General features: G+C 39.9%; 1 protein-coding gene across 3 annotated transcripts in view; it reads left to right on the top strand.

The window, feature by feature from the left end:
- Nucleotides 1-24,482, top strand: part of UBE2Q2 (ubiquitin conjugating enzyme E2 Q2) — a 58,541-nt gene extending 34,059 nt beyond the window's left edge. For 2 of the 3 annotated variants that reach the window (XM_077882063.1, XM_077882062.1), the window contains 5 exons: nucleotides 3,348-3,406; nucleotides 14,922-14,970; nucleotides 15,403-15,498; nucleotides 21,007-21,073; nucleotides 22,880-24,482. In XM_077882063.1, the coding sequence (XP_077738189.1) occupies nucleotides 3,348-3,406; nucleotides 14,922-14,970; nucleotides 15,403-15,498; nucleotides 21,007-21,073; nucleotides 22,880-22,911 (303 nt within the window). In that variant the 3' untranslated portion in view covers nucleotides 22,912-24,482. The remainder of the gene's footprint in view (nucleotides 1-3,347; nucleotides 3,407-14,921; nucleotides 14,971-15,402; nucleotides 15,499-21,006; nucleotides 21,074-22,879) is intronic. The other variant, XR_013370623.1, reaches the window with a different exon arrangement.
- The last annotated feature ends 2,939 nt before the right edge of the window (nucleotides 24,483-27,421 follow it).

Genomic DNA, 27,421 nt, shown 5'->3' with positions numbered 1-27,421 from the left:
TGCAAAAAAAACTAATTTTCTGGAAGCATCTTTTGCATGTATATATTTTTGTCTGGGGATATATCTTCATTTATGATTCAACTTTCTTCAATTTACCCAAATGTCAAATGTCTGTATTTTCCCTGTTTTGTTATTATAGAAACTCTTATGGTTGTCAGTTGAGATGCTTTTCAACTGAGTATAGGTATTCCCAGAGTGAGTCTGGTATATATTTACTGAAGTTGCTAATGACTGCATTTTTATTGATTCGTATGTTGAAAAAATAAACCAGGACAGTAGCTTTTTAGAAAGAGTGTGTGTGTGTGTGTGTATTTGTGCAGAATATTTTAACATGAACAATCTATTAAATCATATTCCCACATGTCCAATACCAAGGTTAAGAAATAGAACCTTACACCTGAGGGATCCCTGGGTGGCTCAGCAGTTGAGCATCTTCCTTCAGCCCAGGTCGTGATCCCTAGGTCCTGGGATCGAGTCCCACGTCGGGCTCTCTGAATGGAGCCTGCGTCTCCCTCTGCCTGTGTCTCTGCCTCTCTCTGTGTCTCTGTCTCTCATGAATAAACAAATAAAATCTTTTTTTTTTTTAAAAAAAAGAACCTTACACCTGAAACTGATATAAATTGTGTTATAAAAAAAAATTGTCCTTTTGTTTTTCATCAGGACCTTTGAAAGCCCCCTGTATGTCCCTGCCCTCTCACTTCTTTCTCAAGAGATCTCTTTAAGGAAATATAAAATGTTGACCAGGCAACTGAAAGACTTGTGGCTGCACTTAATGTTTTCATGGTATTTTCATAATCTAGATAGAACTTCAGGGAGGGGACGATCTGGAAGGTAAATAGCTGAAATTCTGTATTTGTCTTTCTGGACCATGACTCCCTGCCAGTTTGCTAGGGCTGGAGTATTTGTTAAAAGGACTAGGAATAATATGATTGCTCTGAACTAAGTGACCGTTGCAAACTGAACTACTGAGTTATTAAGTATCAGGATTCACAGATTTTGGAGGTATGACTCAGAAAGAAGGATTTACAGGAAGGAGCGTCAACAGTGTTTGTGGCCTCAGATGTCCATGGTGACAACTTGAAAGTCATAAGTAATAAGAGAATGGAGCTTGAGATAAAATATAACACAAGTTTGGGGATTGTGGACCTACTAGATTCGTCTGCAGCTAGGCTAATGTGTTATGCTGTGTTTTTTAAAGAGGTGGTGGTCTGGTTTTTCAAGTCGTATGTGAACTACTGAGCTGAATTCTGAGGTGGTATTTTGGGAAGGGGTTATCCAGACAAATATAGGTTCATTTAGAGAATAGGGGCAAGGATTTGAAAGCTATTTCCATGTCCTAAGATAGGTGGTTAAACTGTAGGTTTGGAGAGAAGAACATAGGGATCATGAGAGCTTGTCTTCAACTATTTAAAGGAATAGTTATGTGGAAGCTTTTGTCTCGGTTTTTGATTAACACAAAGCATGACATTAAAACTAGTAAGTCAGACTTTAAAGAGATGCTTTTCAACTGAGTATAGGGAAGTGATAACTATGTAGAGCCATCTGGTGCCAATCTTTCAAGAGTAGAATGTTCCTCATCATTAAAAGTATCTTGAAAGCCCAAGGTATTGAACTGGAAACCTCATGATCCTTGTGAACCTAAAGATCCTCAGTTTCGGAGTTAGTATGCCAAGATAACTCAAATTTCTATGTTCACAGTCATCCCCATCCTCCCTACAATAACCCTTTAAGGAACTCTTATTTCTGTAAAATATTGATTACTGAGTTCCCGGGTGTAGTTTATGGAACAGAGTCCCTCGGTCTTGATGTGGAGGAGTTACTCTGAAGAATTACTTAAAATGAAGGTAGTTCTCTCAGTCATATAGTCAATTAAAAACAGTTTATCATTTTGGATCAATACGTAAAGATCTAAAAAATAGATTAAATGACATTGCACTTTATTTACCAAGCTTTGCATCTGTGTCTTTCATTACATCTGCTAAGTAGCTCACCTTTTATCTACAATTTATTTGGAAGTAGATTGTAATAATTGCCATTAAGTTGGCATCTTGTGTGGGTAGGTTCTCCCTTGCAGTAGAAATCTATTTGTCAGAATACTCATAGCACTTAAATCTTGTGAAGTCTTTCTGTTTTGGAAAATACTCACACATTCTCTCCAAATACTGCATCAGTCCCGTTCTCTCCTCTCCTTCTAGGACTCTACATAAAATAAGCCTATTCAATACATTCACCTGTGTCTTGTTATTTTCTGTATTTTCTACCTTTTTCTCTCTCTCGGCTTCATTTTGTATGTTTTCTGGCCTGTGTACTGAATTTCTCTTTCACTGAGTCTCTACTTGTGGCTAAATTCATCTGTTAAGTTTCAGAATTTCTATGTAATTCATTTTTGTTATTTTAGTCCTTTGCCAAGGTTTTCAATCTTGTCTTTTCTTTGCTTGTACATATTCAACATAGTTATTTTAAAAGCTATGTCTGATGGTTCTATTTAATCTTGCTCTCTTACAGGTTTTGTGTAATTTGCTTCTCACTTCCTGGACATGCTTGTCTTTAAGTCTTGTGTAATGGGCTATTTTTAATAATAGACATTACAAGTGAAAAATTAGCTAATTTGAAGCCTTGGATGGTATTCTTCTCCAGAAAGGGTTTACATTTGCCCCACTTGGGCACTAGCAACCAAGGATCACTGAATCGGGTCAGGGATTAGGTGATGTAAAGCTGGACTTCGGTGCTTGTCAGTTAGGGCAATTTATCACTTGTCCTTCAGGATCCTGACCTTAAGGTGTGGGAGACTTGTCTAGGCCTCTCCTTGGCCAACCCCAGCTCCAATATCTACCTCCCCAGCCTTGTGAGTGTGAGTCTGAGTTATACTGATCTTGACTGCTTGTCTTCCTCTTCTATAATTGAAAGAAAACCCAAAGTGGGAGTGGGGTGGAGGGAAGAAAGGACCCACTCTCTAGGGCTCCCTTTTTCTTCCAGATCTTGGCTCTGTAATTGTCATATTTTGTCCACCTCTTCTAGTTCTTGACTGGAGGATTGATCTAAGTTACCTAGTCTATCATGATTGGAAGGGTTCCTTTATATAGTTCTATTGCAAGTGGAGCCCCTTCATATTTTTCATGACTCTATTGAAAGCACTGTTCTGATTTGGTAAAATCACTGACCTTGACTTCATTTTTATTTGCTTTGGTTTTTACTTCATCTCAGTTTTGATGCGATTTTTACTTTTATGACCCTCATCATCAGATAATAAATGCACACATTCTTTACAGACTATTTAAAAGTCTTTGAAATAATACAGTGTTCAGGATTTTCTTAAAATGACTTAAATTTGCATATTTGCTTTTTAGGATAACTTTCCATTTGATCCTCCATTTGTTCGAGTGGTGTTACCTGTTCTCTCAGGAGGGTAAGTTTCAGTAACTATTCTCTTTGATAGTGTGCATCAGAATCATTTGGAGGGCTAGCTAAATGCTAGGAGGCCTAGAATGCTGGGCTTCACCCCAAGGCTTCTAATTCACTAGGTCTGGGATGTGGGAAAAGGCTGAGAATTTGCATTCTACATTTCTAAGATGGTCTCAGGTGAAGCTGATGTTGCTAGTTTGGGAACCATCATTTGAGAACCATTGGTTATGAACTATTATGTTATCAGTAAGAGTTTATTATGTCTCCTGTTTTTATATATTTTACCATTAAAAAAAACAAATGTTTTTAAAATATAAATTGTGATTGAGGATTTAGAGAAAGATTTGAGAATGATTCTCACAAGCCTGATACCTGGAATAATCACAGAAAATCTCATGGCCCTGTGGACCTGGCCATCTAATTCCTTGCAAAGGTGGTGGTTTCAGTTTGGTAGAATCAAATTGTCTTGCATTTTTATTGAAGCTTGTATTGCTTTTTTGTTATTAGAAGTCTTATGAAAGATGGCGAAAAGATCAGAATTGGTACCTAGGTTAGTTATTAAATGTTCTGCAGGTCCTTAAATTAGGAGCAATTAAACTAATTAGAGAATTGTGAAATTGTAAATTGACCAATTCAACCTTGTGAGGTAATCCATATTATGGTGTAAGATCTAAAAATCTTCAGTCCAAAAAATAAAAAAAAATAAATCTTCAGTCCTTACTTTGATCATTGCTATTGTTGACATAGTAATAATTTCATTTAGATAAAAAATATAGATGGCTATAAATGATTAAGGAAGAGATTTCAAAAAATTTTTGTCAATTCAGGATAAATGTATAAAAATATTCTTATCAGATCATTTTGAAATCTGATCTAACCTTGAATAGCATAGATTTTTCATATTTTGTCATGAGAAATCCTAAGAAATTTAAGTATTTCTGATCTTTAGTTTACCATCTAGTTGTGGAGACAAAGACATGAAGTTGAATAATACCAATTTCAGTTTAAAAATCTGTTACATAGTTTCTCTTCATTGCTGTCTTTTTCTTTTGGGTGTTATTAATCCCATTATACAAATGAATGATTTGAATAGTAAGTCAGCTTGTCAGCTTACCCAAATAAACCTTCTAGTAAAATGTTTTTTCATTACACCAAAAGCCAACAACTAAAAGGAGATTAAAAGTAAGAAAATTAAAAGTCAAAAAAATAAAAGGAGATTAAAAGCATTAAGTACTTCATTGATTTGCAAATGTGAAGTGTGGACTTGAGTTCTTTGAGGTTAAAGAAAAAGGGAGTTGCCTCCAGTATAGCGATCTGGGAAGACTGTGTCCCACAGGTGGGATCTGGGGGTGGGGGTGAGGGGTGGGCATTGAAGTAAGAGTGAGTTTCGCTGGTGGAGGTTGAAGGAAAATTATCTACATAGGTGAAAAAGTAAATATAATCACATATCTAGGAAAGAATGTGATGTATTCATAGCACACCAGACCAGACGAGTTTGAACTAGACAGCAAGGTGGGTAGAACTCCTATGGAAGAGTTACATGAAAATGTGGTTTTTATAGGACTGTGGAGTGGTGCAGGGCTTTTTGTTTTTTTGTTTTCATTTTCTTTTTTCCTGGTAAGCAAACTATGACCTGAGGGTATTGAATTTCTCTCTCATTAGTTGGTTCAGGAACAGGAAAATACAGGAAAGAGAATGTTTTAGAAGGAAATATAACAATGGAAGAAGACAATGGTGTTCAGAAAGCCTAGAAGAATGCAAGGCTAGTTAAGAGCTGATGGCCCTGTCTTGGGGCATCTGAGTGGCTCATTCTGTTGATCATTGGACTCTGGAATTCAACTCAGGTCATGATCTCAGGGTCCTGTCAAGCCCCGTGTTGGGCTCTGCATTCTGCATGGAGGCTACTTCTTCTCTCCCTCTGCCCCTCCCCCTGCTTACACAGGCTCTTGCACTCATTCTCACTCTCTGGCTTGCTCTCTCTCCCTCACAAATAAATCCTAAAAATGAATGAATGGAATGAATGAATGAATGAATGAGCAAGCAAGCAAGCAAGCTGATGGCCCTGTCTTAGAGTAAAGTGAAGACACCCTAATTTGGTACCGTGGAAGTGGAAAGATGAATGGAAGGTGAGCACTAATGTGAAGCAGAACCGCAGTGACTTGGTCTTCATAGTCCACTGTTACATGATGGGGAGGACTTACTGGCTGATGAGAGAAGAACTAAAAAAGGTGAAGGCCTGATGAAGGATTGATAAAACACAGAGCCTTGGAACCTCAGGCTCAGCCTAACACTTAAGCACTGAGTCTGATGAGATTATTGAGCTGTTTTTGTCCTATATATGTTTTATCCTCCATCTTCTAGCTATCATCCTCTTCCTCTGTTTCTTATCACAGCCAAACTATTTTTTTTAAGATGTTATTTATTTATTCATCAGAGACAGAGAGAGGCACAGACACAGGCAGAGGGAGAAGCAGGCTCCATGCAGGGAGCCTGATGTGGGACTTGATCCCGGTCTCCAGGATCAACACCTGAGTCAAAGGCAGACGCTCGACGGCTGAGCCACCCAGGCGTCCCCACAGCCAAACTATTTTTTAAATAACAGTTTCATTGCTTCGTTGTGATACAATTCACATATGCTAAAACTCAACCTTTGAAAGTGTACAGTTCAGTGGTTTTTGGTATATTCATAGAGTTGTGTAAACATCACCACTGTCTTATTTCAAAACATTTTCATTACTCCCTGAAAGAAATCCCGTACCCGGTAGCAGTCATTTCTCATTCCCACTGCAGCCCCCCACCCACTGCCAACCACTAATCTCCATTCTGTCTCTAAGGATTTTCCTGTTTGGCACCTTTCATATAAGTGGGACCATACAAAATGTAGCCTTCTATGGCTGGCTTCTTTCACTTAGCAAATGTTTTTAAAGTTCATCTACTGTAGCATATATTATTAATTCCACTTTATGGATGAATAATACTCCGTTGTATGGCTGTCCCACATTTTATCTATGGACATTTGTTGTCTGCCTTTGGCTACCATGAAGAATGCTTCTATGAACATTCACATGTTCTGATCTGCATGCATATTTTCATTTCTCCTTATATATACACCTATGTGGAATTACTAGATCCTCTGGTAACTGTTAAACTTTTTGATGAAACGCTGGACTCTTCCAAAGTGACCACCCCATTTGTACTCCCACAGCGACGTTTCTATAATCACACTCTTCACTTTCTGGTTACTCTTCAGCCTCTCTAGTCTGGCATCAGCGGTTAATATTCCCCCCACTGTTGCCAACAGGGACTTCCATGTTGGTAAACTCAGGGGGCCCTTTTCAGGCTTTATCATATTTGATGATCTGAGAAATCAGTATTGATTTCTCAGTAACATCGCAACATTTTTCTCTTGGCTGCTGGCTGTTTCCTCTTGGTCTCTTTAGCTGGTAGCTCCTTTTGTTCACCTAACTTCTCCATGTTGGAGTTCTTCAGAAATTGGTACTGGGTCTTCTCTCTTTTGTCTTTTCCTTCTATTCCTGTGGCTTTTTTTAAATTGAAATGTTTGAGATAATTGTACATTCACATACAGCTATAAGAAATAATAAAGATTCCTTGTACACTTTGCCAGTGTAACATTTCACAAAACCATAGTGTGATATTATGGTGAGACCCTGATACAATCCATAGACCTTAGATTTTCTGAGTTTTTCTTATCTCATTTGTGTGTATGTTTGTATTAAGTTCTGTATAACTCGATCGCCTGTATAGGTTTGTGTATCCACCACCACAGTGAAGGATATTGAAGTTCGAAATACACAAGAATCTGTCTTGTCTTTTCAAACCACACTCACCTCCCTCGTATACGCCCACTTCTCTAACCCCTGGTGGCAACCACTAATCTGTCCTGCATTTTTAATATTTTGCCATTTCAAAAAACGTAGTTACATAAATGGAATCCTCTATTTTGGAATTGTAACTTCTAGGGATTAGTTGTATTTACTCACCCACTTCCCGGGAGATTCATCTACATATATGACTAGTTTGTTCGTTTTCATTGCTGAGAAGCATTCCATGGTTTAACCAGCCACCTGAAGGACTCCTGGGCTGATTCTAGGGTTTGGCTCCTGCAAAATGAAGCTGCTAGGAGTGCTTGTGTACACTGTTCTGCTTTCTCTAGGGTATGTGTCCAAGAGTGCTGTGGCTAGCTCATATTCTTCTTGTAGTATATTGAATTTTTAAAGAAATTGTCAAACTGTTTTCCATAGTGGCTTTACCGTTTTATAGTCTTACCAGGGATGTGTAAGTGATCTAGTTTCTCCACATCTTTGCCAGCATTTGGTTTCGCCACTTGTTTTTATTTTAGCTATTCTGATAGGTAGTGATACCTCATTATAGTTTTAATCTGCTTTTCCCTAAGGCATATTTCCTAATATTGAGTATCTTTCATATGTTTACTTGGCAACTTCATAGACTCTTTCGTGAAATATCTGTCCACATCTCTTGCCAATTTCTCAATTTTGGAAAAAATTTTTTAGTGTGGTCTACATAATAGTCCTTTGTTGTAATAGATGGTTTTTAATTTCTCCCAGTATGTACCTTCATTTTGTCTTCCTAACAAAATCTTTTGTAGAGCAAAGGTTTTTAGTTTATCTATTTAAATTGAGATGTAGTTGATGTATAATATCGTTGGTTTTGGATGTACAACCTAGTGATTTGCCAGTTTTAAGCATCAGAAAGTGCATACTGTGTCAGGGTGCCTGGGTGGCTCAGTTGGTTAAGCGTCTGACTTTGGCTCAGGTCGTGATCCTGGGTCCTGGGATCGAGTCCCGCTATTGGGCTCCCTGCTCTGTCGGGAGTCTGCTTCTCCCTCTGACCCTGCTTGTGCTGTCAAATAAATAAAATCTTAAAAGAAATAAAATGCATACTGTGATAACTGTAGTTACCATCTGTCACCATACAAAGTTATCACAATAGTATTAACCATATTCCCTATGCTGTACTTTCCATCCCTGTGACTTATTTTGTAACTGGAAGTTTGTACCTGTTAATCCTCTTCACCTATTCCCCCCACTCCCCTCACCACCTTCCCCCTACTTATTGGCCTGGCAACCATGAATCTGTTGTCTGTATTTTTTTGCTGTTTGTTCATTTGTTTTGTTTTTTAGGTTCCACACAGAAGCGAAATCGCGTGGTATTTGTCTTTCACTTTTCTTATTTCACTTAGCATAATACCCTAGGCCTGTCCTTATTAACAAATGGCAGGATCTCATTCCTTTTTAAAGCTGAATGCTATTCCACTGTGTGTATGTGTGTGTGTGTGTGTACACACACACCCAGAAGTGGAATTACTAGATCATATGGTAATTCTCTTCTTAGTTTTTTGAGGAACCTCATACTATTTTCCACAGTGGCTACCAATTAACCTTCCCACCAACAGTGCATGAGGGTTCCCTTTCTCTACATCCTAGCCAACACTTGTTGTTTCTTATCTTTTTGATACTAGTCATTCTGACTGGTGTGAGTGGATACATAATTGTGGTTTAGATTTGCATTTTCCTGATGACTAGTGTTGCGCTTCTTTTCATATGTCTGTTGACCATCTGTAGGCCTTCTTTGGAAAAATGGTCTAGTTAGGTTCTACACTGCTTTTTAAATTGGATTGTTAGAATTTTTGGTGTTGAGTTCTATGCATTCTTTATATATTTTGGATATTAACCCCTTAATGCATATATCATTTGTGAGTATCTTTTCCCATGCGGTGAGTTGCCTTTTTGTTTTATTGATGGTTTCCTTTGCTGTGCAAAAGCTTTTCAGTTTGGTGTAATCCCAATTGTTTACTTTTGCTTTTGTTTCCTTTGCCTGGGGGACATATCCAGGAAAATATTGTTAAGGATGGTTTATAAGAGTTTACTGCCTGTGTTTTCTTCTAGGAGTTTTATGGTTTCAGATCTTAAAATTAGGTCTTTAATCTATTTTGAGTTTATTTTTGTGTATGATGTAAGAGAATGGTTTCATTCTCTTGCATGTAGCTCCCTGTCCAGTTTTCCCAACACTATTGAATAAATGGTCGTTCTTCCCCATTGTGTTTTCTTGTCTTTGTCATAGATTAATTGACCATGTATGTGTGGGTTTATTTCTGGGCTCTCTGTTCTGTTCCATTAATCTACGTGTCTCTTCTTGTGCCAGTACCATAGTGTTTTGATTACTATAGCTTTGTAGTACAGTTTGAAACTTGGAATTGTAATACCATCAGCTTTTTTGCTCTTTCTTAAGATTGCTTTGGTTATTCAGTCTTTTGTGGTTCCATACAGATCTTAAGATTTTTTTTGTTCTAGTTCTCTGAAAAACACTGTTGGTATTTTGATGGGAATTACACCAATCCATAGATGGTTTTGGATAATATGGGCACTTAAACAATATTCTTCTGAGTCATGGGCATAGTATGTCTTGCCGTTTATTTATGTCACCTTTTATTTCTTTCATCAGTGTCTTAGAGTTTTTAGAGTACAGGTCTTTCACCTCCTTGGTTAAATTTATTCCTAGGTATAATTCTTTTTGATGAAATTGTAAATGGGATCATTCTCTTAATTTCTCTTTCTGCTATGTCATTACTAGTGTATGGAAACACAACAGATTTTTTTTTATTTTGTGTCTTGCAAAAAGTTTTTAGTTTTGATGAGTTTCAATTTATAGATGTTTTTCCTTTTATGGATAATGCTTTTGGTGTCAAATTTAAGAACTCTTTTCCTTGTCCTAGATCCTGAAGAAAGTCTCTTATTTTGTGTTTTCTCAGTTTTATAGTTTTACATTTTACAGATGAGTCTGTGCATCATTTTGAGTTAACTTTTGTATAAGGTATGAGATTTAAATCAGAGGGTTTTTCCTTAATGGTCCGATTGCTCTAGTGTTGTTTGTTGAAGAGGCTCCCATGGCTTTCAAAATATCTTCTGTGTCAGCGACTGCCAGGTTTTATAGCTAATGTTTTTGTCTTTTTTTTTTTTTTTTTTTTTTGAGTTCAAAATTTGCCAACCTATAGCATATCACCCAGCGCTCATCCTGTGTTTTTGTCTTTTCTACTCCCAATATCGACCTGCCTTTTTGACATCTCTACTTGAATGTCTCTCTGTTTTTAAAAATATTTTATTTATTTATTTATTCATGAGAGGCATGGAGAGAGGCAGAGACACAGGCAGAGGGAGAAGCAGGCTCCATGCAGGGAGCCTGACGTGTGCCTTAATCCCAGAACTCCAGGATCACGCCCTGGGCCCAAAGCAGAGCTCAACCGCTGAGCCACCCGGGCGCGCCAACATGGATGTCTCTGCACGGGCATCTCCAACTCTATAGCATGGAAACTCGAACTCCTCTTCTTTCCAGGCTCTTTGCCCCATCTTCTCCATCTCCGTTATTGAATGTAGTTCTTCTTTATACCCTCCCTTCCCACCTCCAGTCCTCTAATTCTCCTCCTCAGAGAGGTCCCAGATCCAGTTACTTGTCTCTGTTTCTGTTGCTACCACCACCGTTTCTCACGTGGACCACTTCCGAGGCTTCCTGACTGGACTCCTGCTTGTGTTCCTTCTGTCGTGTAAGCTTTTAGCGTGATCTTTTATAAATTTGTGTTTGATTATGTTGTTCTCCTGCTTGAACTCATCCCTGTCTTTCCATTGCTCACAGGTTGGTGCTCTTCCCGTATTCTGTAAGCTGTCTGTGATCTTGCCCTTGGCTTCCCCTCTAACCCTCTTGGACGCTACTTGTCCTGTCAAAGCTGGTGCCCCACTCAATGTCTTTCAGTACCGGCATGTGTTTTCCCTCCTAACCTTTCTTAAGCATGCATTCCTCTGCCTGGAATGTTACTCCCGCCCACACTTCTACCTCCTACAAATCTCGGCTTGTACGTTACTCGTAGAGACACCGTTCCTGACCAGCACATTTTTAAAGAGTCCCCTGGTTATTCCTTCGAGAGCTCTGAGTCCCCTTTCCGTACTTTATTTGTTTAGCCCGTGATCTTAACTAGATGGTACACGTGAAGGACAGGGTCCTGTCGTTTTTCTTCAGTGTATCCTCTCCCTGGTCGGTGTGTAGTATATTTTTGTGCGGTAAATATTCATGAGTCAGTGAATTACAGTAAGTTAGCAAGATGTGGACAGCTTAGGGTAATACGTAATTCCAGGCTTGGTTTATATTTTTCTGAAATTGTGTTTTGGATTTTATTTATTTGAGAGAGAGAGAGAGAGAGAGAGAGAGAGAGAGAACACGAACATGCCCAAGTGGGGAGAGGGGCAGAGGGAGAGGCAGACTTGCCACTGAGTCCCAGGACCCTGGGATCATGACCTGAGCTGAAGTCAGACGCCCCCAGCCTCCCCTACCCAAGGCTTTTTTTTTTTTTTTTTTTTTTTAAGGCTTGGTATTTTAATGAGCCATCAGTACTTGGCTATCTTTCTTGCTTAGTCCAGGTCAGAGTATAGTAACTTAAAAGAGAATCATAAAGATTATTTATTTTTTATCTCATTAATACATTGTGAGCAGCTATCCATAGGCAACTGAAAATACTTTATTGGTTAACATAATGTGAATTTTTATTTGTGCCCCATTCATCCATGAAGAGAATGTTTCTACTTCTAGATGACCGTGGGTTGTTTCTGTCTGTATTAAGGGAATGTGTTCTGAATAGTCTGGTTTTAAGTGCCAGCATTTTCATTTATTCCTATCTAAAGTCTCTGTTCTTACAACGTATAGTTTATTTCCTTACCTCAAGAATGGGGAGGGTCATGACTGTTTTATGTGGCCTGGGTAAGCCCTCCTTTTTTTTTTTCCCCCATGTGACTATTGTTAAGAATTTGACTATAATATAAAATTTTTATATTCCTCATCTTTTTTTTTTTTTTTTTTAGCATCACTTAATCATGTTCTATGAACACTGATAAATGATTTCTGTTGTTTCCTCATCAATGCAATTTAAGTGATCATCCTAGCTTGTGGATGAGATTAACTGGCAAACATTCTTGCAAGAATTTCCTAGTATAACAAAAATTATACATTGCCTAAAGAGGCTAAGCTTTAGGATAGTGTTTGCTATGCAACTTTGGCAACTGAAGTTATTTATTTGTTTTGGTTGGGGATTTCTTTTTTGTTTTGGTTTTATTTTTATTATTATTTTTTTTTATTGGTGTTCAATTTGCCAACATATAGCATAACACTCAGTGCTCATCCCGCCAAGTGCCTCCCTCAGTGCCCATCACCCAGTCACCCCAACCCCCCTCCCACCTCCCTTTCCACTACCCCTTGTTCATTTCCCAGAGTTAGGTGTCTCTCATGTTTTGTCACCCTCGCTGATATTTTCATTCATTTTCTCTTTTCCCTTTATTCCCTTTCACTAATTTTTTATATTCCCCAAATGAATGAGACCGTATAATGTTTGTCCTTTTCCGATTGACTTATTTCACTCAGCATAATACCCTCCAGGTCCCTCCACATCGAAGCAAGTAGTGGGTATCTTGTTTTTCTTAAAGATAACTGTTTTTAAGTAATCTCCACACCCAGTGCCAGGCTCAAACTCCTAACCCCAAGATCGAGAGTCGCACATTTCACCAACTGAGCCAACCAGGCGCCCACAACTGAGGTTTTTTTAAAATTGAAACTATTACCATGCCCATATGTGGCATATTATCTTTAAGTGACCCTTAGATTATTATTATTTTTCCTTTTTTCTAATATTCTTGAATTGTCTCAATATTCAGCAGGAACTATTTGAAGGCAAAGAACAATAAGTATTTGGAGCATATATTGATAGAGTGAATACAACTCAATGTGGAAGTAGAATCAATCTCTCCTTTTATAGGTGTAAATGCTACTAATAGTATGTGTTAAGGAAAAGTTTGCTTTCCTCACTTTTATGTAGGTTCTAGAGCTGTTTCTTGTGTTTAGAGATCCAACAAACATTTGTGTAGTTAAGGCCTTGTAGAAAATTAGTTTCTTTTGGCCCGTGAATACAAAATCTTGCCTTCTTCCCACCTGAAAGACTCTCCATGCCCAGAATGAAGAGTGGGTGCTAAAAAGAAAGGTGGCAGGTAATTTGTAACTTGGGCTGGTCTACACAACTCTTTTTTCCTAAGATAATAGTCTGAGTCCCTGTCTGTATTTAGCATTTCTGAAGTGTAAAGATCAGTAATAGTGTTAACTCATTAACAGATGACTAGAGTTTGAGCAATTTATGGAGAAACCAAAATTCAAATGAAAGCATGGATCTTCTAATTCTGTTAAATCAACAAGTGCTTATTTAAAGCCACTTTATACAAGATACTCTTTGAGCCCATTGGGAGATTCAGATGATTGGAGATGTCTGTGTTTTAGAGATCTAGGAGAATATACAAACAAGTTTGTAAATCTTCTGATTCTCTACCCAAATTTAGTGTTTTGAAGTGTTTTTCTTTCCCTCCTATAATATTAACTGTGGAAGTTCCCAGAGTTTGGTGCAGTCAGGTTAGGGAGACACTAGCTTAAATTCTCCAGGATGTGGGACTTACTGAATAAATTCCATTACTGAATAATTTTACTATAACTAATAATGATAATGGTCTACAATAGAAGTTTTTAGATTCCTTACTTTTCTGTAATTTGGTTTAGTCAACACAAGGAGGCATTTGGGTAGCCAGAATGCAAAATCTGTATACTAGAATGGTCTTGGCAAGCTTTACTGGAGAAAGATACGGCATTTGGAAAAGTAGGGAGCCAAAAGAATGTCAGGCAAGGGAAAGACATGGGCAGAATTCCAGAGGACAAAAAAGTTTGTAATGGCCTTGGTGTTCAGACTTGTGGTCTTAGCTTATGTATTTTCAAGATTTATCAGTCTGTCTTCTATAATTATTCCCTTGATTTTATTTTAGGCATGATATTTAATATATTTTGAAGGTCAAAATAACATTAAAGGAGAAATGAAATTATTTTGTTTGAGGAAGGGTTAAAAGGTTGAATAATCTTGATCTAAATAACGATTTCCTAAGAGAAATCTGGGAGATTTCCAGAAGTTGTCTGGTTCAGAGAACAGTTCTCAGGATTGGAAAGAGAAATTGAGGAGTCCCAGAGAAGGGACTCTATGGTGAGAACCACTTGATCCTCACAAAGAGATGGATGAAAACAATTTAAACCACAAAAATACCATGTCATGTTCATTATTACAGATGGGGCAAAACTGGTGTCATTGGCTAACATAACTGTTAGAGAAATTTTCAGATGAATGTAATACTCCCATTTCCTGGGATATTCAGGAGTAAGTTCCTAGTTTCTGATATCCTTAGATTAAGTATTCTGTCTCTAAGAACTATTTTTTTTTTTAATTAAGACAGTTATAAAGCGATGACATTAGAATTGTTTAACTATCCTTAGTCCTGGAACCCTAACCACTATTCTCATTTTTGGATGTTATCTTCTAACCTTGACTTGTATGTATTCCTAAGTGGTGGTACTTTAAATAAAAAGGAACGCTGACATTTAGAGAATTAAATATGATTTCCTTTTCTCTTTTTAAGGTATGTGTTGGGTGGTGGAGCACTATGTATGGAACTTCTCACAAAACAGGTGACTGGTTTTCTTGTGGTACTCCTGTTTTTCAATTTCGGTGGAGTGTTTTGATGATGTTAAATTAGATTCTGAGTGAAAAAGCTCTGATGTAATGCCACCAAAAAATTGTTTTGAAGAGTACCTACTTTTAATAATGAAATGCTATTTAAGGCAAACCAATAAAATGACATTGTACTTGGTGCTTAATCTATGCAAGGATAGGTGTTCTGAGAGCGATGTTTCTATAAGGTTATAATTTGCTCATGTTTGATACTTAGAACATAGATTTTGTTTTTGTTTTACAAGATTTTTAGAAAGTCCAACTTTACTTTTTTCTCTTGTATACAAACTTCTTAACATTGTCTTGCTGTTGTCAAGCTGCTACGTGCCATTTTAAGTTTTCCCAAGTGGGAATCAAGAGTACCACTGTGTTTTTTCTTCTTCCTGTAGGGCTGGAGCAGTGCCTACTCAATAGAATCAGTCATCATGCAGATCAATGCCACCTTAGTGAAAGGCAAAGCCAGAGTGCAGTTTGGAGCAAATAAGGTACCTTTATTAAGAAGATCACATAAATGATAATACATGTTTTCTGTTACCTTATGAGACATCTTCTTGTTCTTCTAGTCTTTGTTATTCTTACTATAGGTAAACATGTCTATAATTTGAAGTCTTGTATGTATATGCTAATGAGTTAAAAATTATATGTACTTTAAAGATTGCCGAAATTGAGATCATGTTATAATAGTTAATTCCCAGTGAGCATTTATATGTTAGGCTCTGATCTAAACTTTTTACTTGTAGGTACTATTTCAGTCCTTTTACTGACAGAAGAGTAGGTAATATTTTCGTCCTCATTTTGTGGATGAGGAAACTGAAGCACATGGAGGTTAGATAACGCATGTAGGTAAGGTGGACAGGTGGCAGAATGAGGATTGGAACCAGACGGCCTAGTGTTAGTCTCTACTCTTACCCACAGAGTTCTGTTCTTTATTCACTATGTCAGAAACCTCTTTCCATGTCTAATTGTAGTTGTCTATAAACAGTTAAATGGACCAAGGATAATACTCTTAAGTTAGTATATTTTGCAGAAATATTTGTTGATGGAAATTATCCTGACCTAACATTTCAAAAATTTGGGTGTTCCTAAAGGTCTGTGTGAATTTTGTGTTAAATGCCTATCCAAATAGTTTGAAATCTAAATTATGTATTTATAACTATATTGCACATCAAAGCAGGAGTCCAGTAGACTCTTAATTAATTCACAAAGGAAGAAAAAATTGAAAAGGCTATTATAAAAATCATTTATTTGGGGTAGTCCTATATAGTCAGTCTTACTTGAGTTCTTTTAAGAGATGTTTCTTTACACTGGAACAAAATAAAAATAACATTTTTTTATAAAATCTACAAGTTAATTATTGAATGCTAATGAATTGCTTAACTACATTTAACTAGAAATAATATTACCATTTGGTATACTTCTGGTCTTTTAAATTTCTTCCTGGCATTTATTTATTTTTTTTATATAGAACTTGATGTGAAATTTCATCATGTTTTTTTTTAATTAGCATGTTTTTCTTGTTAAAATATATAAAAGGCTTAGAAAGAGGATTGTTTTTGAGTAATTGAGAGAACATTTTACCAGTAACTCACTGTGTAAACTTACCTCTTCTGGGTGTCTGTATCTTTACCTTAAAAACAATTGTCTGGATATTTTCAGTCTCTTCCAGTTTTAAAATTCTATAGTACCAATACTCTGTTCAGTGGCACAGTTCTCTTGGAATCACTCAATGTCAGTATTATTTTCAACCCTTATGTTTCCATGATTTATAGGTTTTATACAGAGTGCTAAGTTGGGCAACTAAGCACATTTGCATATTAAAGTATGTCTTACAAGGTGAATTTTTTTAATGAATTGTTATGATAAAACTTCACTCTTTCAGTTTTTTTCTTCTTATTAATAAATATCAGTTAAGAATATGGAAACTTTATATAATTAGGAGTTTTACCTTCAAGGATTTTAAACTACAGGAAGTAGTCTGAATGTTAACTTAAAAATACTGTCAAATCATGTGCTAAATGGTGTTAAAAAATAGGCTACCATTTGTGTGTGTGTGTGTGTGTGTGTGTGAGAGAGAGAGAGAGAGAGAGAGAGAGGGAGGGAGGGAGAGAGAGACAAGGATGTATTATGTAGATGTGTCTTTTTTTTTTTCTTTTTTCTTTTTTTGTCTTTTTTTTTTTTTTTTTTTTAAGCAGAGACCATCTCTGTAAAGATATTCAAGAAAGTATTATTTCTGAAAAGGGGGTATTGAAATATTGATGGGGTAAGTTAGAGATGGAAGAGAGACTTTAAATCATTTGTGCTCTTTGAATTTTTTTGACATATGACTATTACTTCAAAAATATTTTAAATATTTTTAATGATACTATTAGCTGTTGATTAAAAATAAATGAATGAATTTGTTTCCTGAAAATATTACTAAAATGATACACGTAAGTACTGGAGAAAAAAAAATGCCTCTCAGAACATACGAAATTTGGAGATAGGGTCAAATTGATGTTGCTCAGGATGTGCAGCTTTCTGCAGGCAAGAGTCATTGCACAGCCCTGCCATTAGCTTGCTCTCGTAGGCTCAGCCAGCAGGAGCTGAGAGTAAGCCATGGGGCAGAAGGATGTCGGCCAGGCTGGTTTTCTGGTCAGTTAACATGGGCTACAGGCTGTAACATTAACTCCAGGCTGTAGTAATGAGAAAGCCTTCTAAAGTAGAGTTCTTCTATTATGACTTGGCAAGAATTTGGGGTTTGGATAGGCAAGGTTCATTCACTGCATAGAAGGCATGATAGTTGGGGTAAATAAATAGTCAAATCCTAGAGCACAGCAACTGTTGGAGTAGCTCCTAAACTATTTCTACAATCAGGAAAGGCACCAATAAATCATTCCCTGTTGCCCATAGACTTGAAGAACAAATTAAGCTTGGTCAAATGGACAGTTGTAGAACTCTGTAGCCAATAGTTAGGTACTACATCTTTCCCAAGCATTTGTGGGATATGGGGGAAAATGATAAATTCGTAAATTAATTTTTTTATGATTTTATTATTCATGAGAGACACAGAGAGAAAGAGGGGCAGAGACACAGGCAGAGGGAGAAGCAGGCTTCATTCAGAGAGCCTGATGTGGGACTCAATCCCGGGACTCCAGGACCATAGCCTGGGCCGAAGGCAGGCACTAAACTGCCGGCCATCCAGGGATCCCCCATAAATTAATACTTAAAAAACAAGCCCATAGCAGTTAAGGTTAGAAGTCAGTAATGAAAAGATTAATGAAAATCCATATGAATTTGTAAATTAAACACCATTCTAAATCATGCAGCACCGAGGTGGCTCAGTGGTTGAGCGCCTGCCTTCCCGGGGTCCCAGGGTCCTGGGACCTATGTTTCTGCCTCTTTCTGTGTCTCTCATAAATAAATAAATCTTAAAATAAATAAATCATGGTTAAAGAATCTTATGAATATTTAAAAATACTTAGAACTGAACCATAATAGAAATACTAAAGTTCTCCCTCTGTCCCTCTTTCCTTCTCTATCCCTTTATCTATCCTTCCTCCCTCTCTCTCTCTCTCTCTCTTTCAAACATTCATGAAACTAATCCTGTTCAGTGAAGAAAACTTCAAATTTTCGAAGTGGGAAAAGGATAGATGTCATCCTCTGATCCTCATTAAATTAAAAACTTTAACAAGAAAACAAATGTTCCTTTTGTGGAATTATGAAATTCAGACAGCCCTTAATAGGGGCTTTGAAATGAAAACTGCAGGATAGCTAGAGAACAGCAATAATGAAATTACTGCGTGCTAGGAAGTCAAGGAGAGCTCGGACTGAATACTCCTTGCCCTAAAATCCTTGTATCATTAAAAAAAAATAAAAAATAAATGAGCCAAGCTTCTAACTCAGTGTTAGAAAAGACAATCAGGTAAGCTGAAAGCAGAAGGAAGGAGTTAACAATGATATGTGCAGAGGTCAGTGGAGCAGAAAACAGAAAGGGCCAACTCCCTGGTACCAGAAGCCTCCACAGTGACCTTCTCTAAATTGGACGAAGATCCTGATGTTGACAACTGGGAATGGGCAAGGCTGATGTTCTTTCTTTCTCCTCTTGTAGATGGGCAGTAGGGATAGGAAGCGACTGCTGCTCCATCATTTGCAAGTTCCCATCTATGTGTATTTTTCCTGTATAATGTTTCTCTTGTACCTTTGTCCCTTGGTGAACAGGCTGACTGAATAACACTACTTTTCATTAACTTACAGATACCATTAGGGCACATTTTCTTTGTTTTACAGATGCGGTATGGGAGGGTTTTACTGTTTTTAAAGAGGTCTTAGATGGGGATCCCTGGGTGGCTCAGTGGCTTAGTTCCTGCCCTTGGGAGCCCAGGGCGTGATCCTGGAGTCCCGGGTTGGAGTCCCACATCGGGCTCCCTGCATGGAGGCTGCTTCTCCCTCTGCCTGCCCCCCATCTGTGTCTCTATGAATAAATATATAAAATCTTAAAAAAAAAAAAAAAAGTCTTAGAAAGTGAAAAAGGCTACACTGTAGAAAAAGAAAGACCTAAAACATCTATTTGCAGAAATAGAAATAAATAGCTTGTGAACATTTGGAGACACACTCAGCCTCACTCAGTAATGGAAATGCAAATCAAATCCCCCCCCCCACTTCCTTCCACCTCTGATATTACAAATAACAAAGGTTTGTAAGAGGGCTCTGGTGAGATGGTATAGAGGCATTCCCACCATTCCCACACGTGGAGCCCATTTATACACTCTTACTTAAGGACAGCTATTTTAGCAACACCTCAAGATTACAAAGGCCTATATATCTTTTGACCCAGCAGTTCTGCTCAAGGACTTTTCCCCAGGACTTTGGAAATATTTGTTCAGGGTTACTCACTATAACACTGTGACAACAAAATACTGAAAACAACCTAAATGTCCACCAATTGGAGATTAATAAGATATTTGACTCTCCATGTAACAGAATAAAAACAGGAGGATTTAATAAAACAGGAGGATTAAGCTTTTTGCACACTGATAGGGAACCAGGTCCAAGATTCAGGGGAGATAAGGGAGTAGAACGGTGTCTGCAGCATACTACCTACCATTTCTTGGGAGGAAAAGCAGGGGATGGTGGGTACTAACAATAAGCTATACATGGCTTTTCTTATATAATCTTAAGGAGATACAAGAAACTAACGGTAATTAACTTGAGTAGGAAAAAGGAGGGTGGATGAGAGGAAGAACCGGATGGTTGCGGGACAGGTAGGAAGGAGAATTTTCACCTAGAATGTTTTATACTTTTTAATTCTTGTGCTGTGTGAATTTATTATTAAGTTCTATGATATAACGGGTGTGTACCACTATGAAGAATGCTCATGATATATTGTAGGTTAAAATGTTGCTCAGTTGTACTGATAGAAACAAAATCAATCCTAAATTTGGCCCTTTAAAAGAGGATCTAAAGAGGCTACCAAAACAGGAGTCCTTTAGTAATGCCTTGGTGCCACTTATGATATTTTTTTAGATTTTTAACTTAAGGTGTCATTGATACACGTAGTCCTCAAAGCTTAGTGTTACCTTATCTAACGGTCATATTTCAGGCTTTTTGTGTGTGTGTGGTGGCTTTTTTGGGGGGTGGGGGGAGGGACGTGGCAGTTATGAGGAAGAGAGATGGGAGTTTTACTCATGTCCAAATAGCATTCTTTGACTTGACTCACCAGTGGAGAGGGGCACTAGAACTATAAAGCCTTATACTTGTCCAGTAAAAGGATTTGTAAAAGTGAACTGTGGAGCTTAAATAGATTTTTATTGTAGTACAACTTTGGTTTTGTTACTCTAAAGTGGTAGAGAATAATGAAATTGAGAAATGAGGGTTTGAAGTGAAAGTTATTTTTGAAATGGAAATATTTCGTTTCCTGTGTTCTTTTAAGCATAGTAGTAATACATCCAATAAATTATTTGTAATGATCTTCATCTACTTACAGTTTTTATTTAAAATGTGTAATTCTCTTTCAGAATCAATATAATCTAGCAAGAGCCCAACAATCCTATAATTCCATTGTACAGATACATGAGAAAAATGGTACGTTTAATTCAATAAGTATTTATTACCATTTATGAAGTTTTCTATGAGGTACTTCCTACTGATAACTTTTCCTGTTTTTGTTTTTGCCTTAAGTTCTTAAAGTACTGTTACCACAATGAAAAAATTTAACTTTTGAGGATGCACACACTGCTTCATTAAAAAAATCTTTGTATCCTAAATACTTGGCCTGAGAACCTGAGTCAGTCAAGATTTTTTAGTAGATTAATGAACAAATCACTTTACTTGCTTGAAATGTCTGGTATTTGGATAGGAATTGGGTTCAAGGCAATTGTGCAGGTGGAGTTCTTGTTCTTGATACTGAGTAAATGCAATCAGGATCCTGAACCAGCTGTTTCTGAAACATCTTCAGACTACCTAGTGCTTTTTGACAGTCATACACATTTATCTATTCAAGTAAAAACAGACATATAGACATATAAGAGTATTTGAGTTGGAAATTTAAAAAACTTAAAATATCTTTCATGAAGTTTATTATACCTTAAATTTTGCTGGTATTCACAATGCATGTTTTGAGTTTTTGTCTCTAACAGGTAGATTTGGAATTAGAAGACTGATTTTTCAAGTATCATTTGTGTTACTCACTAGCTGTGTGTCTCTGAGCAAGTCCCATTTCCTCATCTCTAAAAAGGTGCTATCTGTCTTGCCAGACTTGTGAGGAAAAAGAATACTGTATACGCATGGCACTTTGTAACTAAGTGCTGATAACAAGATATTCATTATAGCCATGGTAGTGAAACTGATGCTTTGTTGTGCAGAGCAAGTTAATAGGAAGTAGTTTTCTTTAAGGAGAGTATTTACAGCAAAATGTTCTTTACTAGAAATGTGGTAGCTTGTGACTTAATACTTGTGCTTTGTGCACACTTTTAATTTCAAAGCAAATTCACCACTTTTTTCAGTGACTATTTCTGAAAGTAATATTTGAAACAGTTCAAGTTTCTAAAGGAAATGATAAAACTTGAGGGCAAGGCTGGGTTTTCATAATAATAATTCATAGCACGTTAAATTAAATCCACAGGTACTTGTATATGACTTCATAACCATGTGGATGCTCTACATATCTTGGTATATTCATACTGTTCCAATGGCCATTTCGTGCGAAGCAATACTTAGTTTCGTTAGCCTTTCTATAGAGAGCTTAGATTTTTGTTGTCTGGGAAACAGTCACATTTTTTCTTTTACTTATTTTTTGTTGAAGCAAACATTGTAGTCATCATTCCAAAATGTTTATGTAAATGTATTTTAGAAAGTGGGTGTGTATAAGCTTAGCTTTGGTAAAAGAGCATTTGATTCAGAATCAGGAAAGGTTCCAGGTTGGTTTGTGCTGCCAACTCTGATCCTAGGCATAGTCACTGCACTTGCTGAGATGACTTCCTCACTGGTGAAATGGTATCGTTGTATTAATGACAGTCCAGGTTCTTATTATTTTAAAATGCCAGCATTTTGTTTGGGGGATAGTTATTTTCAGTTAGGTTTACTTTTATGCAGTTGAAATGGAAGAGCAAACCTAGCTTGTAGTCCGTTGTTCCATGCTATCACCTTTAGCTAGATATTCAATTAGTGTAGAAATTTTATGTTGAAAACTCAAGTACAATTTATTCATGGAAAATAACTTTGTTGTGCACATATCAAAATGCTATGTTATCAACCCGAATGTAAGTTTAATTTTTACAATAGGTTTAAACAAGAAAAATATGAGTAGAGGAAGTAGCCAAACTTAAACGAAATGCCATTACTCTTACTGACTCAAGAAGGTCTTTTAACATTTTTTCCATTGTGTTTCAGGCTGGTATACCCCTCCAAAGGAAGATGGCTAAATATGTTGACTGTCGTACCTTTGAACCAATGTTGCTTTAAAGAAAATCTTTCCAACATCCAGACACAAGCTTTGAGTGCCCTTATAACAGCAGTACCGAAGACATTAGCTAATAGATATTTTAGTGGATAATCTGTTGACTGACATCCAGTATGAGTTACAGCCTTTTCATTTTGCTCATTTTAGGTATCTTGGACTGAGTAGTGGGGCATTTACTCATACTGGCCACTCATCTCTTTTTCATGAAAAATCTGTTAAGCAGACAAGTCAGCATCAGGTTATAGAAGTTGCGACTATAGGGTAACTTTCCCATATTGAGCTCATGTGTTATAAGGACTTGCAATATACTGTTCCATTTAGAGCCAATAAAAGTTTGATATTTTAATATTGGTTTAGAAAATTTAAGGTCTTCTAAATCACACTAGCTTTTTCAAATAAAAACCATTTTTTGATATTGCCAAAATAATGACAGGAAACCTCCTCATTAAACTGTTAAACTTTTTTATGGCTAGGTGAAAATATGAATTGTTTCCCAAAAATATGCTGAGTTGTATTGTACCTTTTAGGCAAAGCAAAGCAAGGCTGTGTAAATTAAAGCTTTGTGAGTAGTACTTTCCACTGGGGCATCAGTCTTGCTGGGCTGAATCCGCTTCTTTGTTGGTTCAGTATTTCTTATGAAGAACTGCAGTATAGAGCTTGAAGTTATTTAAAATACTAAATCATTTTACTTTGTGTTTCCATTTTATTAACGGGATGTTGCAATCCTTTTTAAACTAATAAACTTGTAAAGTGATTGGCACAAAGAGAATCCTTGAGCAAAAAGTTACACAGCGAAGCACAAAAAGATATCTAATTTGGAGACTCTTAAAATTTTTGCTATAGTCATAACGATGGCTTTTACATTGAAAGACTAATAGGAATCCTGCCATGTTCATTCTTTTATAAAACGTGACTCAAATCAGCGTACCTCCATTTTATTGCCTTACTTGAATCAGTCTGGTTTAGGTTGGTGATAGATTTTTTTTTTTTTATCTACCCAAGTTTGACTTAAAAGCAAATTCTAGTTATTAAGCACTTTTAAAATGAAATCCAGAAGCACATTTTTCTGCACAAACATGTTACAAAATTCAAAAATGTTTCTTACACATTTGCTCTAAGTTTCGATTCTTAACTTTGTAGACCACATCAGAGAAACTTGGCACTTCTGCGTTACTGTGTGTGTGTGACTTGTTTTTGCTCTATTTTGGTTAAGAGAGAACAGTAGAAAAATATTTTCTGGCATTTTTGTGTACTTGGGTTACATTTGTATAAAGTTCTGATCGCCAGTTGCTGAGATAATAAGTAACCAGCCAGGATTCTTTAAAAGCATTAAAGTTCCTTAAACCTAAGGCTAAATCTTGAATACATTATTGAATTCTTTAATATCCTGATGGCTAGCAGATCGACAGCTGCACACTTGGCATGCTTTGTTTTTTGGGGGTTTTATTTTTCATTGCAGATTTATTTGGCAATGTACAGTAAATTTTGTAAACTTGCATCAAGTTTATGAATAAAAAACCATTTAAAAAATAACTTTGTTACTTTTCCCTTGTAAGAGATAATAGAGCTTACAAACACCTGAAGCCAAGAGTGAGGGTTTTTTTTTGAAGTAGGATTTATATATGGTGGGATGGGGTGAGGAAGAGGGTTGAGAGGAACAGAGGCAGATTGATTTAACAAGAGGAACCTAGGGAACCCAGAAATGGTGTACATGGACTTGGTTATACTCCGGTTTTCCTCAACCTTCTCCCTCTCCCGCTCTTTCCTTAATATAAATCCAAGTACTGCTTTCTCCATAGCCATCCCTAGTCCCCCCCTCCCCCGTTAACAAGAGTCTGCCCCCTCCGTGGTATTCCCGTGGCCTCTTTACAGACAGCTATCAAGTCTTCTCCCAGAAAAACTTTGGTCAGAAAACTCAGGCCTGGGACATCCGGGCTCTGCTACGCTGCTTTGAGATTTTTCTGTGTTGGCTTTATCTTTGGATTCAATGTTATGTCTGGGTGCTGTATCCGCGTTCCTCTGCGCAGAGGCAGATGATGGTCTGGTCTTTTAGAAGCTGCCGCCACCCACCCATCCACCCACCCCGCGTACTGCTCTTCACTGTTCCTTGGCTGGAACTGGGGCTTGTGCCCACCTCTCAACTGATGGCTGAATTCATACTTTGTGCCAGCGCTAGTCAGTGTACGATCTGGGGAACTCTGGAGACCCCAGGGACCCTCCCAGGAGGTTAGGGTCAAGTTATTTTCCTAAAACATTTGCCATTTTCTTACAAGCGTACAGTGGGCTTTTCCAGAGCCCGCCCAATGTGACGGCGCAACAGATGGCATTCAGAAGCAGGTCCAGCTGGCTTCCATTAAGCCAGAAATTAGAGGTTTGCCAACTAAAGCGACCCCACAACTGTTCACTATTGGATGAGGGAGGGCATAGTTATTTTTTCACAAATATTCTGTTAGTCTTTGTTCATCTGGACTTACTATTTTATGTGAATCAATATTGAAGTGTTAATCTTTAATATGGCCAATAGTAGATCCAACCCACACAAGCTCCGTGGGGTTGTCATTATTAACGTGTGAAGAGTCCTGAGGCCACATGCTTGGGACCTGCTGCGTTAGGTGAATCGAGTTCACCCTCAGGAGACGGGGCTGGAGGCCGGGCTCGTTGGAGGGCGCAGCAGGGGTAAGGGACGTCGGCGGGGATGCAGCCGCGCCTCCTTCGGAATCCCAGGGAAGGCAGGAGTCGCGCGGAGGGCGTGCCCACACCCGACGGACACGCGGGGGGAGATGCTCAGCGTCACGGACCACAGGCGCGTGCAGGGGAGCGGCCACCTGACCCGGCGAGGGGCTTAAACGCCAGAAAAGACACGTGCCTTGGTGAGGAGGCAGAGAAGGGCGAGTGCGCCGCCGGCGGGGCGACCCGAGGGTGCCTGGGAAGGGGGGGCGGGGACGGCCCGCGGGCGGCCTCGGGGGGGGGGCGGGGACGGCCCGCGGGCTCCTCAGGGGGGGGGCGGGACCGGCCCGAGGGCGCCTCAGAGGGGTGGGGGCGGGACCGGCCCGCGGGCGCCTCGGGGGGGGGGGGGCGGGACCGGCCCGAGGGCGCCTCAGAGGGGGGGGCGGGACCGGCCCGAGGGCGCCTCGGGGGGGCGGGACCGGCCCGAGGGCGCCTCAGAGAGGGGGGGACGGCAACGGCCCGCGGGCGCCTCAGAGGGGGGGGGCGGGACCGGCCCGAGGGCGCCTGGGGGGGGGGCGGGACCGGCCCGAGGGCGCCTCAGAGGGGGGTCGGGACGGCCCGAGGGCGCCTCAGAGGGGGGCGGGGACGGCCCGCGGGCGCCTCAGAGGTGGGGGGCGGGGACGGCCCGCGGGCGCCTGGCGGGGGGGGGGCGGGAACGGCCCGAGGGCGCCTCGGGGGGCGAGAACGGCCCGAGGACGCCTCAGAGGGGCGGGCGGGACCGGCCCGAGGGCGCCTCAGAGGGGGGGCGGGACCGGCCCGAGGGCGCCTCAGAGGGGTGGGCGGGAACGGCCCGAGGGCGCCTGGGGGGGGCGGGAACGGCCCGAGGGCGCCTCAGAGGGGTGGGCGGGAACGGCCCGAGGGCGCCTCAGAGAAGGGGCCGCGAGAACGGCCCGAGGGCTCCTCAAAGGGGGGGGACGGCAACGGCCCGCGGGCGCCTCAGAGCCCGGGCCTAGCCATGGCCCCCTCAGCGGCGATTCCCCGCTGTTTACAGAGGGCGGCACCCGCCCGGCACAGCGCGCCTTCACAACCGCCCACTCGAAGTGCGTAGAGACGCGGGTTTATCGATTCGGCCGGAAAAGAGGCCTCGCGGTGCGCAGGGACGCGGATGGGCCCGGCGGGCCGAGTGCCGAGCGACGGGAGTCCGGCAGGCACAGGCGTGGACGCACCTTGGGATCTACGCAGAAGGAACAGATTCTGAGCACTTGGACGCGCGGACCAGTGGTTGGCGGGGGGCGGGGGCGGGGCCGGGGCGCTCTTCCCCGCTACCCGAGCCCGAGTCTACACCCGAAACCCCTGAGCGCTTAGACGTCGGGGCCGCGGCTCCGGCCCGAGTCGGGGGAGCCCAGGCGCGCCCGCGTCCCCCGCCCCCGCGCGCTCCCCCCAACTGCACAGTCTGAAGAAAGCATTTACGTGGGGCGGCCCGGGTGGCCCCGCGGTCTAGCGCCGCCTCCAGCCCGGGGCGTGACCCCGGGGTCGCAGGATCGAGTCCACGTCGGGCTCCCTGCATGGGGCCTGCTGCTCCCTCTGCCTCTCTGTCTCATGAATAAGTAAAATCTTAAAAAAAAAAATTTACGCCAAAGCTTCCCGCAGCGCCCGCACACGCGGAGCCCGTCGCTACCGGAGCGGGTCAAGGCCGGGCTCGCGCTGACACACGCGCGCCCGCCGCGACCAGGCCGCCCCGCCCCCAGACGCGCCGGAAGCGCCTGCCGCCCCCGCCGGCCGGAAGTGACGCGCGGGCCTGCGCC

The sequence above is a fragment of the Canis aureus genome, chromosome 32 (assembly GCF_053574225.1).
Source record: "Canis aureus isolate CA01 chromosome 32, VMU_Caureus_v.1.0, whole genome shotgun sequence".
NCBI classification, from domain to species: Eukaryota; Metazoa; Chordata; class Mammalia; order Carnivora; family Canidae; genus Canis; species Canis aureus.
This window is presented reverse-complemented; position numbering and strand designations above follow the sequence as displayed.